The 18,186-nt window shown below is 37.7% G+C and overlaps 1 protein-coding gene across 1 annotated transcript in view; it reads left to right on the forward strand.

The window, feature by feature from the left end:
• Positions 1-637: 637 nt before the first annotated feature.
• Positions 638-18,186, forward strand: part of LOC306878178 (A disintegrin and metalloproteinase with thrombospondin motifs 17-like) — a gene marked incomplete at both ends in the record, with an annotated part of 159,810 nt that continues 142,261 nt past the window's right edge. Inside the window, 4 exon segments of the mRNA XM_079430360.1 lie at positions 638-700; positions 702-801; positions 3,017-3,363; positions 7,898-8,066. Coding sequence (XP_079286486.1) covers positions 638-700; positions 702-801; positions 3,017-3,363; positions 7,898-8,066 — 679 coding nt within the window.

The following is an 18,186-nucleotide window of genomic DNA, read 5'->3' on the forward strand; positions in this document are numbered from 1 at the left end:
GCCTAAGCTGGTTTGCTGGTCTAGGTTTTAGATGGGTTTTGCTGTCTCCAAGCTGTTGGTTTTAGAGGGGTGTTAGGAGCTTGTCAGCTGATCAACTGAAACCAGCTTAAACTGGTTTAAGATATTTTTTCAGCAGATAATGTAACAAAAACGGAGCTTACAAAGTTTTATTTATAGGCTACAATTTATAGGACCCTGAGGAAGGCTTTTAGGCCGAAACGTGTTGGGATTGTTATAATACAATATCTCCTTATCACAAGTAGTGCTGGAATTTTTCCTCACATTCCTGTATTTAGTTGTTTTCATGCACCTTGTGAGTGGTAAAGTTGCTCCAGATTCTACCCCATAATTTATAGGCTACATAACAGGCCGTCTAATGAACATCAATATACCTGACTGACTTGCAGCTTTCGCTTCTGATCAAACTGCTTTCCTCTCAATAGATCTAGCACCGCGTGCGCTGTTCCAGCCCTTTTTCACAGACTGACAGAATCAGTAACCAATGACACTGCGAGGATCTATTTACTTGTATCTCATCGACCAATCCGAACGCTGATGGGGCGGGACGTCGGTGTCAGGAGGCGGAGCTTTTGCCTGAAGTTGAGTTCCCCGTCTGCTGTAATGAAACTTTCTGAAACTTCGCTTCAGTCCGCTGTTGCTGCTCCGCCAGCGCACACTGCCTGCCCTCGTCACACAGACTGTTGCTCTACGATATATTACTCTTAATAATGCACGGCCATGACTCTCTACTGCTTTTCTTCTCTTTTCTTCTCTTTCGCATCGGACTGAATGCAATATCAGGTAAGACTGCAGCACCTGCGATACTCCTGACAGAAATTCACCATGGTAACCAGTTTCAGGCAAATATACTAATATTGCTACAGTTATAGCTTCTAGGGAAAAAGAAAATAAATAAAATGACAGAAATATATGAAAGCTTCTACACTATTCCCGTGTTAAATTATTGTTTTGAATTTGCAGTAGTCAAAGATAACGGCGGAAACTGCAGTTACCATGGTAATTCTTCGTCCGGAACAGTTACTAACTGCGACTTTGGTTATTATTTTAAACGGCAATAAAATTCCTGCTGCTCACAAAATAGTTTCAGCCATGTTGTTTCAATTAAGATGAAATTGTTTATTTAAGAGCCATGTAGGGCTTACCACCCAGGTTACGTTTCAAGATGTCGGCCGTGTCTCAAAACCTAGTCAGCTGCCTACCTAGACAGCTTTTGTTAGGCTTCATAGGCGGACAGATATGCCGTGACGTCACGTGCGCTCTCTTGGCAGTGCTGAGAGGGCATGTGAGCTCATGCAACTGTACTGCCTATCTTGTCTACTAGATAGGCATCTTACAAGAGTAACGTTACAGGAAACACATTCTCTGTGTAATGAGCTTTCCAACGAACGTAGACAGTTTAGGGCGTTTTATGCATTTTAGACATAGTGCATGCAAGCTTGTGCATTTTTTGATGCTCAAAAATGCTGTCTAGATAGTCAGCTTACTAGGGTATAGAAGTCACATTCTATGGCTAGTTTTATGCCTATAGACCGTTTTGGGGACGTTTTATGCATTTTAGACATAGTGCATGCAAGCTTGTGCATTTTTTGATGCTCAAAAATGCTGTCTAGATAGTCAGCTTACTAGGGTATAGAAGTCACATTCTATGGCTAGTTTTATGCCTATAGACCGTTTTGGGGACGTTTTATGCATTTTGGACAGTCTTCTGGCTGAGAGCATGTGAGCTCATGCAATTACATAAAGCCTAAAATGCTGTCTAGATTATCAGTGTTTTAGTGTCACATTCTCTGTGTAGTGGCTGCCTAACTAGACAACGTTTGGGGCTTTTTAGACATTCTCTTGGCTGAGAGTGCACATGAGCTCATGCAAGTGTATGATGCCCAAAATGCTGTCTACATAGTCAGCATACTATGGTACAAAAGACACATTATCTATTTAGTAAACTGCCAAACTAGACCATTTTTATCATCTTAGACGTTCTCTCGGGCTTAGAAGCTCATGCAATGGACTATGTCTAAAAATGATGTCTTCTAGATAGTCATCTAGTGCAGAAGGCACATTCTCTGTGTACTGAGCTGCCTAACTAGACAGTTTCTTTTAGGCACATTTAGGCATTTTAGGCGTTCACTTGGCTGAGATTACATGTGATCTCATGAAACTGTATGATGCCCAAAATGCTGTGTCGATAGTCAGCTTATTAGGGTACAAAAATCACATTCTTTGTGTAGTAAAGAGCCTAACTAGACAGTTTTGGGGGGAATTTTAGGCACATTTTAGACATTTTAGATGTTCTCCTTGCTGAGAATGCATGCAAGCTCACACAAACGCATGATGCTCAAAATTCTGTCTAGATAGTCAGCTTACTAGGGTACAGAAATCACATTGTCTGGTGCCCAACTAAATAGTTTTTGTGGGTTTTTTGTGGTATTTTAGGATCAAAGACATTCTCTTGACTGAGAGTGAATGTGAGCTCATGGAACTGCATGATGCCCAAAAATGCAGTCTAGGTAGGCAGCCTACTAGATTTTGAGTGTGTACTTCTTATGTTTCTGTGCAGTTGGCTACTTACCAAGTCCACTTTCATTTGATGAACTCTTCTGTATCGTCTCTATTTCCACATCTAATGTTTTAACAAGTTTATTTCTCCTTACGTGTATCCTTCTTTAACTAACTGCAGGCAGACTTGTAAACTCAACTCTGACTTATAAAACTAGGAGTTGGCCATTGTTTCCCACAGAACTTGGAAATATCAGGGAATTTAAAAACATTTATTTGTAGGTCTCGAAAAGTTCATGATTCAAATCTTAAAAAATGGAAATGCTTCTGGTTATGCTTAGTGCTAAAAGATTTCATTGCATGAAATGGTTTTGTGAATTCTTCTCCAGTAGTTCTGAATGGCTGGAAAGGTCATGGAAGCTGTTTTTTGGGAACCACAACATGACTAACATACACTTTGCACTGTTATTCTAATTACAATGTGTTGCATGTCTCCTAGTGCAATCGGCCATGTACGAGACAGATGTGGTCGTTCCGCAGGAGCTGCGGCCGGACGAGGTGCACCTGCTCCAGGGAGCCTACAGGTGGAGCAGGGGTCGCAGACGACGCTCGGACCATCATCAGGAGGACCACCTGTTTCTACGGCTGCCTGCTTTTGGAAAAGAGCTTTACTTGCAGCTCCAGAGAGATGACTCTTTCCTCGCCGAGGGGTTTGTGATCGAGGAGAGGGCCGAGGAGGGCAACGTTCAGCACGAGTCTGTTTTAAGTGTCAGGCGGTGCTTCTATACCGGAGCCGTTCTCAATCACACAGACTCTTTCGCCTCATTGGATACTTGCGGTGGAATGGTGAGTGGAGTTCAGGTTGTTGGGAGGTTATTAGTGCTGGGAAAACATGATTTGTATGTTCATACATGAAACCTGTCATTTCTGGGATGTTTTTCACCCCAAAATCAAAAAAGAAGAACAAGAAATAAGAAACTAAATGTCCTTTATTTATTTATTTTTATTTTTTTTAATTGTGACTTTCTTGTTAGCATACTACAAAAAACTCACATTCTCATTATTATTATTGACATAATAACGCTTTTTTTTATTTCCTCTATTATATTATATATTATTTTACATTTATTATTATTCTGTTTTATATTAATTGTATTTATTAAGTTTAAAATTTATATTTTAATAAGTGTGAGATTAGTAAGACTTAAAAATTGTTTTTACTTTTATTCGGCTAGGACACATTCAATTGATCAAAAGTGTCAGTAAAGACATTTATAATGTTACAAAATATTTTTTATTTCATATAAACTTCATATTCATCATAAATCCTGAGAAAAATGGTCATGGTTTTCACAAAAATAGGAAGCAACACAATTGGTTTTGATATTGATAATAATCAGAAAAGTTTCTTCAGCAGCAAATCAGCATCTGAAGGATCATGTGACACTGAAGACTGGAGTAATGATGCTGAAAATTCAGCTTTGCATCACAGGAATAAATTACACTTTACATTAAATTTAAAAATGTTTGTTTTATTTTAATAATATTGTCACAATATTACTTTTTTATCATATTTTTTCTTTGATCAAATAAATGCAGCCTCGGTGGGCAAAAGAGACTTAAAAAAAAAAAACATTAAATTTTTTTTTTAACAACCTCAAACTTTTGAATGGCAATATATGCTGTCCTTTTTCCTTCGTGACCCTTTTTTGTCACAACTGATGAGTTGAGAATCACCAATATAGGCAATTTTTTAGATTAAGTAGTTATGCTTGATGTTAGTAGTTATTTTACTTCCTTTTAAGTCAATTTGATTAAACCGGTAACAGTATTTAAGGCCATGAGAACCTGCTTAAATGTCATTAAAATAATGTTGAAATACATTTAATTTTTAATGTCTTAAAACAGACTTAATTTTCCTCATGCGAAATACAATTTCTTCTTGTTTATCTTTTGATTTTGAGTCGAAATGTGACATTGACATGTGTTCGTGAGATTCACCCGACCGCACTTTGAATGCGTGCTGGTTATTTGACTTTGTGGTTGTGAGCATTCCAGGCCCACCCATGGGAGAGAGGCTGTGTTTGTTTGAGAAGGAGTTTCCCTGACTTTGGTCCCATTACGATCATTCCATCCTTCAAACTTCCTTTGAATGGCTGTGTTAAATGCCATCAATCAAACGGCTGAGAGACAAATGGCACTCCATTATCACAAGCTGTAAATTGCCTGATTGGTTTTGTACTTCATCTGATTGGCCTTAGCCAAGGTTCGTGATCTTCGTTATGTTCTGCCCAACCTTGTTGATAGAACCTCACTGATTGACTCTTTGGTAAATGGACAACTAGTTGACCATCCTGACTCATCGCTCTTTAGGCTGACTCTGTGGAAAATGAGCTCATCGTTATTGTAAATGTTATACCCACATGTGGCGAGGACGTTTTTGACACCTAAAGTGAGACTGACAGCGAGCAGATGTGAGGCTCTCGACGGCTGTGCAGATGAGCTGAAGATCAGCTGGGTGTTTAACGAGCCCCGTCTGACATCTGTCTGTGACGTGCACATTTCTCTCTCCACGGGTCATCTATAGGCGAGGAAATACGATTTTGGATGGCGGTGCAGTGTCTTTAGTTAAATCACCTTTATTTCCATAGCGCTTCATACTATACAGATTAGGTCAAAGCAGCTTCACTGTGATAAACAAGAAAACAACAGAATCAATTATGGAAACTCAACTATGGAGACAATTCTGATTCTGCCATCAAACAACTAGTTTTATTATTTAGCACAAGTTGGTTTTAGTGTTGATTCAGTTCAGATCAATTTTGAAATAATTTCAATTCAGCGATAAGCAACTCGAGTCAGTTCAGTGTTGATTTGAATCAGTTCCATGCAGTGTCAGTATTGCGAGATGTGGTTCAGCTGTAAAGCAGCTCTGCAGAAGACGAAACTGCCGTCTTCATGCTTAATTCAGTTTAAGTTGTGTTTTCATTTCTATGGTGTCAGTGCAGTCATATTTTGGATACTTTCTCATTGAGTTAATTAATATAAGTATATATAGGGCTCTATGAAATTTTTCTGGATTCCATTTTTGTTTTCAGTTTTCTAGATTCCATTGTAATGGTTAAATTAAATTTTAGTAACTGTAAAAATGTGTGATTAATTGAAAAATCATGAATTTTGTACAATTTAACAATTGTACATTAAATATAATTTTTTTTTTTAATTAAGTCCATTTTTTTTCCAATATTCATTTCATTTTTTCAAAAATTCTGTGTTTTCTGTTTTAATTTTTCCGATGTGATTTACATTTTAATAATCCAAAACCATGTCTAATCAATTTCATAAAATTTAAATTATTTCATAATTTATTAAAATAGGGCCCAATGAAATGCTTTATTCAGAAATTCTGTGTTGTCTGTTTTTAATTTTCTGCATTTATAATTTAATAAAACAGTGGTAGATCAAATGAAGGCATAAAACATTAGTTGATCTTTTAAACTGTGAATGAAAGTTTAACCATGAAGTGAACTGAAGTGACTCCCAGTGCATCTCTGAAAATGAAGTTCATGTGGAGTTCCTCATGTAGTGAGATGGCAGATGCTGTAAACACCACAAGTGTCTTGTGTTTTTGAGTTTGCTCATTCACACAGAGACACACAGAACATCCAGTCTTTCAATACCAATCTTACTGTAGTTTAATATTTGCATACACTAGTTTGTTTGATTGATTGTACAGTCTGATTTATTCATCCAAAATTCGCCAAATGCCGTGACATTTTGCGTTATACTGTAAATTCCACACTTTATGACTGGATTACGTGATTCTGTCCGCATTTTTTGCATCATGGAAATCATATTTATAATTACAGTTACCAGTTTTGTATCTGAGTTTGTTGCAGTGCATTCATAGGATTGCCTTCTCTATGAAGAATGCATCTGATGGTAATGTTGATTTTGTCTAAATGTGTGAGCTCAGTAGGTTTTGGGACAGCGCCCTTCAGACCAGCGAGGAGTCTAATTCTAGTAACTTCTACTTAGTAAGCTTGTTTAAGCAATGTTGAAGTTGGAGAGGACCAAAACAAGATCTTCCTGCCTGTTAATGTCATTTCAGACGGTTTTTACGGCTTGATCGTTCCTCAGAGTGTAGCCATATGTAACTGTACTTTGTTTAACCTGGTTCTTGTGGGGTTTGCCTGTACATGTTGTGATGAAAGCGTGTGTTTTACAGCCTCTGTGGGCAACTTCTTGTCAGCACTCCCATGTTCTCCTCCTCCTCCACCCGCCCGAGGCTCTATGCACATCTCCCTCACCTCCATCCATGTGCATTTTCCACTCTTTTCTCCAGTGAAAGCCTCCGTTGTGCTGCGTGGATGCAGCGCCAATCCAGACTCTCCCACTTGACTGATGGCTGTCGTCGGGTTTGATGCTGACTTGCTTGTTTTTCAGGCCTTGGCAACAAGAGAAATTATCCTCACATTTCACATCTTTCTGCCCTTGAAGCCACAAGGGGCGTCACAATCAGATGGAGGGGAAGCAAGGCTAACGTACAGTATATGTGAGATCCTCACATATACTGTGAGGAATTCTGTTAAAAATCTTGGAGTAATCCACCCAAAATTATGGCATAATTTACTTTACAGCTGCAGTTCAAAGTAATTATAAAAACACCATAAAATTGCTCCATATGACTTACATTTTTGTCTGTTCCTCACACAGAGCTATCATGTGACTTCAGAAGACTTGAAATATAGATTCATATGGACTATTTTTTTCTAATTTATAGTGCATTATGATTATTTATTTATTTATCATAGATGCAAACTCCTCACCTTTCAGTGACAACTCACTTTTTTGAGATCAAAATAGGACACCTATGACATTTGCTTAGATCCAGTGAGAAAGTTTTTTTTATGAGGGGGGGTCTTACAAGGCTAGTTGTGATCTTACAAGGTTAAATAAAAAACTGTTGTTTCAATAAGTTTTGCATAGTATTTTCTTTGCTCTTTACTTCAAAAACTGTCTAAATGGGTAATATTTTATGTATTTGAGGTAGGGGTCGACCGATTATCGACCTGGCCGATTATTGGCACCGATATTAAGCATTTTTATGATAATCGGCATCGGTCATTTTCAAAACCGATGTGCCGATAAAATTATTTAATTATGAAACACATATTTAATTATGTTTTATTTTATTTTATATAAATTGAAAACATGCTTTAAATAATATGACTTTCTTTTTTAATATCTTACTGGACAGGTCTGAGTATTCAGAACATTATTTCACAGACCGCCTAGCTCCAAAGATACAAATGGTATCCAGATAAAGGCTTTCTTATGTGCTGTCATTGACTGTTCCACCTCATGTGTTTTCTCGCAGACTGGCCTGGTTCAGACTGAAGAGGAAAGACTGTTCATCGAGCCAGTGGGCCAGGCCGCGGATTCCTTCTCTGGCTGGAAACATCGAGTGATCCGGGAAAAGCATTCTTCATCGGATGGACCTGCTACTGCTGAAGACAGCGGCCCGAAATTCTGCCAAACCATCCAAGGTGAGACGATCTCTGCACTGAAATGTGGTGGACTTAACCGTGTCAAGTGTGGCAAGCCCATTGATTTAGAGGTCACTTTAGTTCGGTTCAGAGCTCTTCGGGATTTAATTGTCAAATTATGGGTGCAAGTGGGAAAAGTGGTCAATTTATGCAGTCAGTTATATATGCTGTGGAATAACTGCCCTGCTTAACCTCTATTTCATCCATTTCATCTCTTTTTCTCAAATGGTTTAACAAGACACACACATTTTAGATATCCTACAATCATAAACAAAACCTGTCCATGTGGGTGGCTTCTACCAAGTGACAGATAAAAAGTGTGCCAAAATACTGTTTATGTAGTGTTTTTAGATTTGACACACAACCATAAGATGACACCAAAAGATGAAGCTTATACAAAACATTTTAGAAGTCGATTGCTTTTGCTTCTAACCAGGGGCGTAGATTACGCAGGGGACGCGGGGGACGTGTCCCCCCAACTTTTTATAAAAAGTAAATTCGTCCCCCGCACTTTTTCATTGGACAGTTGTGTTCTCGACATGTTGAGGTTTTAATGGAGCAATGTATATAAATGCAGAATGATTTAAAATTCAAAGAGACAAGATATACATGACGTTTACGTTTCCATGGCAATCAGTCACTCAGTTTGTGACGTCACGACATGCCCAGGCTCGCGCCCGCGGTCCCGCGCTGTCTCCATCATTCATTAGAGGTCGAGATGAGTTCAAAGCGGCAGGAAACTCTTCACTCCTTTTTTACGAAGAAGTCAAGCAGCGTAAGTTGGCATGTGGGATCCGAATAGTGTTGCACAATGTTGAGTGACTCTGCCTATTGCTCTTGTTGAATAATTAGCAAGTTTGATGTTCATTAAATGGAGGAAAAAAAAGCTGCCTGGACAAACATGCACTTATTTATTGCCAGTGTATTTTTCCGTAACTCTTTTGTAACGTCTTTTATTTTAACACATATGTATGTTATCAGAACCCTTCAAATAAGAATAAAGATAATGTTGAACTGAGATTTGACAGCGTTTGCAGCATTGTGACGTTTAACTCTGCCAAATCTAACGTTACATGCTGTATTTCAATCAAGTATGCAAGCACTGATCTGATACAGGACCGATCTTCATTTAGGGCTGCTCTGTCATTATTGCACTAATTTGACGTTTTTATGTGTTGTCAAGAATGAACAAGAAACAGTCAGCCTAGGTTTGTTAGGACGACACGCAAGAAATACAAACTTCACAGCTGAGAAGAACTGATAGAGTGGCTTTTAACACCTGGCTGGTTTTACATTGTATAAAATATATTAATACACAATCATTTGTAGGATTATATATGGACCAATCATAGAAAACACATAATTAGTCAAATATAGAAAAATAAAAAAATAACATTAGTATGATGAACAACTTCTCAGCTATCATTTTTAACTACAGTAGGTAATTATTATCTTGCATATTGGTTGTTTATTAATACTTAAGCACATATTAATTCTGTATTCTTCATGACCATATTCTGCATCCCATAATCCTAAACTTAACAACTACAACGACTACCTTACAAGCTATTAATAAGCAGTAAATGAAGAGTTTATTGAAGTAAAAGTCATAGTTAATAGTGAATATGTGTTTATCATTCTAACGTGTTAAAAAATAATTTAGGATACAAATGATTGGTTATTGTCCAGCAGTGCACTTAATGTGTTATTTTCTTCTGTATGTCACTATTCCCTGTATGTACATGTTTCAAACACTGCTTTATTTGCTATAGACAGAGGCAGAAGTGCATTCACAGCTGAGAGTGAATGAGGCAGAAGGTTTCAGTGAGGCTTCAGAGGTAAAGATTATTTACAGAATTGTCTATGATAAGATATTTATTTTAACATAGACTAATCAGACTAATGTATAATAGAACAGAACAGAATAAAGGAGTATGTGAATGTGCAAGTATCCATTACTCAAAAAGGTGCACATATAGAGTACCAATATGTACCGTAATGCACAACTATGAAACTTTTTGGGGTAAATAAGGTACAAAGATGTCCTTTTAATGGTACTGTCCCAGTGACAAGCTGTTGTATTTCTTTCTTTTCTTCTTTTTTCTCTCTTTCTTTCCTTCTGTTTTATAATCATATATAACAATATAATCATAAAGAATATTAAGCAAAAAGGTATGATTAAAAATAAAACCTGTCAATTAGACAAGGGTTAACTGAAAAAAAAGAACAGGTATAACACTAGACATTCCGTCCCCCCCACTTTTGAAATGATGGCTACGCCCCTGCTTCTAACTATAATATGTTTAGTTGCATTTTATGATTCGCATTTGCTCTCGGTGACCCTTTCGGACCAAACCTGTGAGTCTCTTTTGGGTCACGACCCAGCAGTCGCGAACCGCTGCGCTCTAGGAGTCTGTTATCATAATCTCACGCTCATATTCTCACGTGTCCCCCATCTTCCTCTTTCCTCCAGGACCGCTTAAGATTCAAGAGTCGTCAAGTCCATAAATCAAGTGTTTCATAGCAGCGTTTATGACTCTGCGTAACTCTTTGATGTCTTCATCCTCTTAACAGCGCAGAAAGACGGTGGGAGAGAGAAAGCTCAGCTTTAATGCCTTTATCGCGCTGGTAAACGGTGGTAAACTCCTGTTGGAGCATGCTGCTTTGCTGTTGAAATACTACCAGAAAGAAAGCAAGAATTCTGTTAGCCTGCTTTCGTACATTAATAATGCTGTGCATATTTTCCAGCCCCTTGGGCCTTTCTTTGCCAGGATTATGGATTTTTCTTGCCGAAAGGAATTCGCTTATTTGAAAGCGGCCTCTGAGACTCTGAACGCTTCCAGCGCCTGCAGGTTTTCATATTCCGGGACAGGAAGTTTTGTCTAAGCATATTGCATTATTGGATTTGTAGTTTACCCTTTGAAATGAAGATGCAATTTCCAAAAATCCCAGTTTGTGTATCCATGTGTGTGGATATATACAATCCTACGGGCCAACCAAAACAATTTATGGTATTTCCAGTTGTACGCTACCCTAGTTTGTGGCTGATTGCAGACTCTGAGTCCCCTTGAACCCTTTGCTCCTTGTTTGAGTTTACTTTTTTTTTTTTTTCTTTTGACTTTGTGCACTATGAATATTACATAACCCGAAGATGAGAAGACCACCGGCACGCTTGACAAGTAGATTTTTTTTCCATATGCCAATATCTGGGAATTTTTACGTAACCCAAACCTCTTCTCAAAGGGGGAAAAAAACAGGAATTGAAAACAAAAGAAAGGTTGGTGGGTATAGAGTTTGTGTGTTTCGGGCATGCGGACAAACCCCGGCGATCTTGTCTTTGCCGTAAAAAAGCTCCAGGTGCATTAGTGATTCTGTTTGCCCCAGCACCTAGTGTCTGCGAGTCAGTCAGGCGAAGGACCAATAGGCGAAAAAAGTGCCAGATTTGGGAGAAACATTATTTCCTCTGCGCTCACGTCTGTCGGAGGCCTTTCAGCGGGCCTGCCATAGTCTTCTCTCTTATTTCCCACCAGTGTTAGGGAAGCTGCTTCGAAACCTAAACTTGCCATGCTACAAGCTGCTCATAATTTAAAGTAGTTCAAATACAGTCAGGGTGCCCTTTTGATAAAGTGGTCTGATTTGCGCTCTTATAGTGGTCTAAATCGAGTTGATTTTATTCTTATGTGAGCAGGATTGAGGTTTGACATTGCAAAGTATTTTATCAGGTGTTATACTGTAGTTAAATTAAAATGGTGAATAAAGTAGTGGTTGAAAAATGTTTGCCAATATTATAATCGTCAATATTATGAGTGTCTGATAATATTGTGTATGAATGATAAGGTAGGATTGATCAGTAATGTGTATAAACAAAATGTGCTGAACTACCATTCAAAATTACTTTACTCTAGGTGGTGGTGATGGCGCAGTGGATAAGACACATGCCTTTGGTGTGAGAGACCTGGGTTCGAATCCACTGTGAGACACCAATGTGTCCCTGAGCAAGACACTTAACCCCTAGTTGCTCCAGAGGCGTGCGACCTCTGACATATATAGCAATTGTAAGTTGCTTTGGATAAAAGCGTCAGCTAAATGAATAAATGTAAATGTACTCCAGTAATCTCCTATTTACTGCTTATTAATAGTTAGTATGGTAGTTGTTAAGTTCAGGTATGGATTATAAAAGATGTAGAATATGGTCTTGCAGAATATGTGCTTTGTAAGTACAAATAAACAGCCAATATGCTAGTAATGTGCATATTAATAAGCAACTTGTTAATAGTCAGAACTGGTCCCTAAACTAAAGTTTTTGCTTCATATTTTTGTTCTTTCGGGATTCTTTAAAAGTAAAGTAAAGTCGTGACGTATTGTCAAGTATGGTGACCCATACTCAAAATTGGTGCTCTGCGTTTAACCCATCCAAGTGCACACACACAGCAGTGAGTAGTGAACAAATGCACACACACACACACACACACACACACCGTGAACACACACCCATGCTGCAGCGCCCGGGGAGCAGTTGGGGGTTCGGTGCCTTGCTCAAGGGCACCTCAGTCGTGGTATTGAGGGTGGAGAGAGCGCTGTACATTCACCCCCCCACCTACAATCCCTGCCGGCCGGGGACTCGAACCCGCAACCTTTCGATTACGAGTCCGACTCTCTAACCATTAGGCCACGACTTCCCGACTTATTAAATAGAAAGCTTAAAAGAACAGCATTTATTTGAAAGAGAAATATTTTGCAACATTATAAATGTCTTTACTGTCCTTTTTTTATGAATCCAATGCATCCTTGTTGAATAAAAGTATTAATTTCTTTCAAAAATCAAAATGTCTTACTGACACCACACTTTTGAATCATAATGTATATTGTATGAAGGGAGTTTGAGTTAAACTGTTTAAATAAACTGACTACTTAAATGAATCAGACTTTGCAATACTATTTTTGAGTGATAGAGAGAGAGACATTTTTGTTTCTCATTAGTGTGTTGAGTAATGTGACACAAAAAAATATAATTTTTACTGAAAGAGAAAAAATAGCATGTTGCTTCACTGCACTGCTGCTTCTTGGGGAAAAAAAGTAGTTTTCTAGTTGTTACTAGTATTTTGAAAACAGAAGTGCTGTCATACAACTGAAAATGTACTTAAGCTAGTCACATTCTAATGCTAGTCTCTCCCCAGTATTACAGTCCTCCATCTCTTTCTGTTGAAAAGCTCAAAACAGTTGAGTGAGAAAAGTTGAGCATTGCTTCCCCCCCAATAACTCCACCCCAAAACCCAAACCAAACCACCCCTAGAGGAGGATACTCGCCGAGACAGACTTTAAATCCATTAAACTCCAAGTGCCTCTCTCGGGCACGCACACATACACGTACGCTGTCTGGATGCGTAAGATGGATCATGTTGCACGGTGGTGGCGGCAGGAGTGCGGAAAAGCTGCAGGTTTTCCTCAATGCTTCCTGCTCCATCCCACTGAAATATGATTCTGGCAAAACGCACTTAGCACTTCTAATCGGCCCGTGTAATCTGTGGAGCCGTGCATCCCTTGATCCATTCTGCCCACGCCGGCATGCCAGGAAGCTCAGGTTCGGCACAAACAGATGCCTCGCTTCATTCTTCATGTCGATATGTTCCTGTCGTGAGTGGGGTTGAAGAGGATCGAGTATCTAGATTGAGAGGAGGGAACGCTAGTCTGGGAGCAGACACAAAGACTGATCTGAGCCGAGAGGAAACAATGTGTGAAATTTGCAGGGCTGATCCAAGAAGAGCTCTTGATTGATGTTTCAAGTTTCAAGTTTATTTGTATAGCGCTTTTTACGATACAAATCGTTGCAAAGCAGCTCTACAGGAAATTAAGTTTCTTATGGCAAAATTTGGTAATTCTGTATATTGTCTAAGCGTTGGCATCCTCTGAGGTCCTCTGAGAGGTTGGCACCATCCTTTCTCAGGGTTTCGGTCATCTCAGATCATTTAATGGTTGGATCCAGACTGAAGCTTCTGTAATTCCTAGTTACCACGGGATGTTAATCCTGTGGCAGAAACAGAGAAACAAATAGAGACATAATTAGCGTAGCTGCTGTTCCATCTAAGCAACAATAATTTGTTCAACCCAAGTTAAAGAATAATAATAATGTACATTTGATCAGATATAACTGCAGTACAAGATTATAAAATGCATTATGTGAATGCTTGGCTAAAGAGATGTGTCTTTAATCTAGATTTAAACAGACAGAGTGTGTCTGAACCCCGAACGTTATCAGGAAGGCTATTCCAGAGTTTGGGAGCCAAATGTGAAAAAGCTCTACCTCCTTTAGTGGACTTTGCTATCCTAGGGACTACCAAAAGTCCAGAGTTTTGCGACCTTAGGGAGCAGGTTGGATTGTAGCGTGGTAGAAGACAAGTTAGGTACGCAGGAGCTAAACCATTAAGGGCCTTATAGGCAAGTAATAATATTTCGTAAATGATATGGAACTTAATAGGTAGCCAGTGCAGAGAGTACCATGCAATTTTATTATTTTTTAAAGACCATCATCTTTCAGCTGCTCTGCTATACAGAAAAAACATTTTTCTTCTACCTACCTATTTGATGACCCTTGCACAGCATGTAAGAATGAACACACTCACACACACACACACACACACGCGCACACACAGATTGAGCAGGTGTGGGTATGTGGTTTATGTTTCCCCTTCAGCACAGGAGTATTATTTATAGCCAACCACATCGTTTTCACCATAACGACCCCTCACAAAGCTTCAGGGGCCTGACTGAGAAATTTATCTGCAGTTCTACATGAACTAATTTAATTTTGGAAGGGACACATCAGCGTCATGACCTGCAATCAGGTTAAATGTTGTGGCCAGTTGAAGTGAGCCATTATAAACCAAAGCCAAAAGTAGCAATGACTCGATTGAGTTTTATCAAGACTAATGAATAACAAGATGATGTTATTAACAGATGGGACTGTTGAAGGAATAGTTCAGCCAAAAATCATTTACTCATCCTCATGTTGTTCCAAACACATATAAAGCCTTTTTAGTGGAATGTTTGATCTCCTTTGCATTCATGTATTCTAATATCGTGTTTGAAATTTGTATTATTATTTTTTTGTTTTGTTTTGTTTATCTCTAATAGAAAGCTGTAATATGTACACTATTACTATATTTAAAATGTTCACCAAAAAATACAGTTCACGAGTTTGTGTGCCCATATAATCTTAGTATTAGTGGTAAACAGATTTGTCTTGATGTCTGTAATGGAGGGCTCAGAGAGACTATTGTACTAAAGCTGCGATAGCCCCCCATATAGACAAAGATAATAAATAAATAAATATGCATAAAAGGAGGAGATGGGGAGGAGGAGGGATGCAGAAAGAACTAACAACTGAAGAGGCTGTCTTTTATATTAATTGGAAAATTAGATGGGCGTACGCCTACCGAAATGACATTAATAACTTCTCTAAAAACAGTAATACTGTCAAATATTATTACCATTTAAAGTAATTGTTTTCTATGTGAATATATTTTAAAATGCAATTTATTCCTGTGATCAAAGCTGATTTTTCAGCATCATTTCTCCAGTCTTCAGTATCACATGATCCTTCAGAAATCATTCTAATATGCTGATTTGCTGCTCAAGAAACAATAATCATAATCAGTTTGGAAAACAGTTGTGCTGCTTCATTAAAGACATTTACAATGTTACAATAGATTTATTAGTTTTATTTATGTTATTTTGTTATAGAAAAAAAATAAATCTATTGTAACATTGCAAATGTATTTAATGTTACTTTTGATTCATTTTATGCATCCTTGCTCAATAATAGTTTTAATTAAAAAATAGTATCAATTGCTTTTCACAAAAGATTGACTTTTGATCAATGGTGTATCATGATTCATTGTAGTCAATTATCCAAACAAGCCATTATCCTTGCAATTTCATTGTTTATTATCATATTAATGTTTACAGTTTTTAATTTTCCCCACTAGCATTTAAGAAAATCAAATAATTGTAATATAATTATTTAGTGAACTCCTGGTTGTATTACACATACTATGTGAATAAATAATCTTTAGCACATGCCCAAGGAGTTTGGGCTCCCCTAGCTGAGTCTGGTTCTTCTCAGGGGTTTTCTCCCTCTTCATCTAAACATCTTATGGAGTTTTTTCCTTTGACTGCTCACTGAGACCTTTAGGGCTTAATGCATGACAAAAGCACTATACAAATAAAAAATGACTTGATATGGCTATTATAGAGTCCACAAGTCATTTGGACTGCATTTGCGGTGCTGCTTTGATATATATTAGTATATATTAATATATATTAGTATAAAAACTCTGCTAAACTCTGTTCCACAGAAGATTAAATGACATCAGGGTGAGTAAATAATGATTGAAGTCATTTTTGTGTGTGCTGACATCAGAAGAGTCACCTGAGTCACCCGAACAAGTCCTTTGTTATTACAGCTCTACATGACAGTTTTGTGATCGCGTCCTTACCGTTAATGGTGGTTTGTTGTTACTCATTACTTATTTTATGATTGTCTCAGTCTGCAGGAATTATTGCTGGTATCAGCACATTGCTATAAAATGTGTGATTTTCAGTGTCATTTGTGGTGAAGCCCAAAGCGCCATTAGTTTCCATTGTCTCCGGTCAGATGTGCCTGAAAACAGCTGAGAATGGAAAAAATGTTTGTGCTGCAAAAAAGAGCGTGTCACATTACCACCATATGTTGTGTTAGTCATTTATAAATGTGCACACACTCACACAAACACATTTCCTAAACACCTGTAAACATACAGCAGAGACCCCCATCAGAGCCCCACTGAATTATGGGGGAAAAAATTTGTCCACTTACAGTCAACAAAACACATTTGTTTTATAAGTTTGCAAATTGCCTTCTTACTTCAGTACTGGACTGGTGTATACTGTATTAGTGTTGTTTTAGAATAATTCAGATAATATTATTGTGTGTGTGTGTATATATATATATATATATATAACTCATTCAATATATGGCTTGAATTAGGTTTTATTTTTATATTTTCAATTTTCATTTTAATTTAAATTATACAAATCTTTTTGTATTTTTGGCATTTGTATTTGTTTTTATATATTTATTTTAATTATTTTACCTTTTATTTTGTTTTGTTTTGTTTAGGTTATTTGCAAAGGCAACCTCCCTAACATTTCTAATTTTTAATGTTTTATTTTTAAGTTTAAGTTTCATTTAAGGCAACATTTTACATGCTTTTCATGTAAAATACATATTTTATTTTTTTTATTCCGCTTAAATTGAGTTAATGAAAACAATTCTTAATAGTTTTAGTTTTAATTAAAAATAATGCTGGTACGCTTGTACCCTAATCCTAACATGTTGTTATATGTGCTACAGTGAACATTATGATTTATTCACATGTACAATTGCATAAGGTAAAATTTAAGTTGACGTTTATAGCTAGCAGATAAATATATTTATTAGTGCTGTCAAAATTAGTGCGTTAACGTAGTTGATTATTTTTTTCAGTTTAACACGTTGACATTATTTAACGCCATTAACGCAGGGGCGGAGCTTAGGGTTGGCCACCCCACTCATAACTGCTATTTCTGCCTGTTTTTTTCTTGACAAGAAGTGCATTTATTCAGTCGCAGAACGTCTTTACAATCACATCAATATGGAGACGTTTCAGACATGTGCACCAGCTTCACTTCAGCAGCAGACGCGAGTCAAACAGCGCGGTAACCGGCGTGCGCTATAGCCTGTTTCAGTTCATATCAAAGCACAAAATAAACTACGTCCATGCAATGTTGTGGTCAGTTAAGGCATGAAGTTACCAAAAAGGCTATTAAAGCTGCCTTAAAACTGTGCGTGCATGTAATATGTTGTATATGAGTTACATTAAGAACATCTCATAGTAGAGACTGAAATGGGTCCGACCTGAAATGGGTCAGAAAAGGTGATTAGAGTTGAGAGAAAATACGATGCATGTCAGATCCGCGTCACGTTTAGCAGCAAAAGCTCTTAAAGAAATAGAAGCCAAAACAACCTAATAATGAGCTGCTGTGATGTCTGTTCATCAAGAATAAAATAAAAACGAGGAAATCAATAACTTTTGTATTGCTG

Source organism: Barbus barbus, assembly GCF_936440315.1.
Source record: "Barbus barbus genome assembly, chromosome: 1".
Taxonomy (NCBI): domain Eukaryota; kingdom Metazoa; phylum Chordata; class Actinopteri; order Cypriniformes; family Cyprinidae; genus Barbus; species Barbus barbus.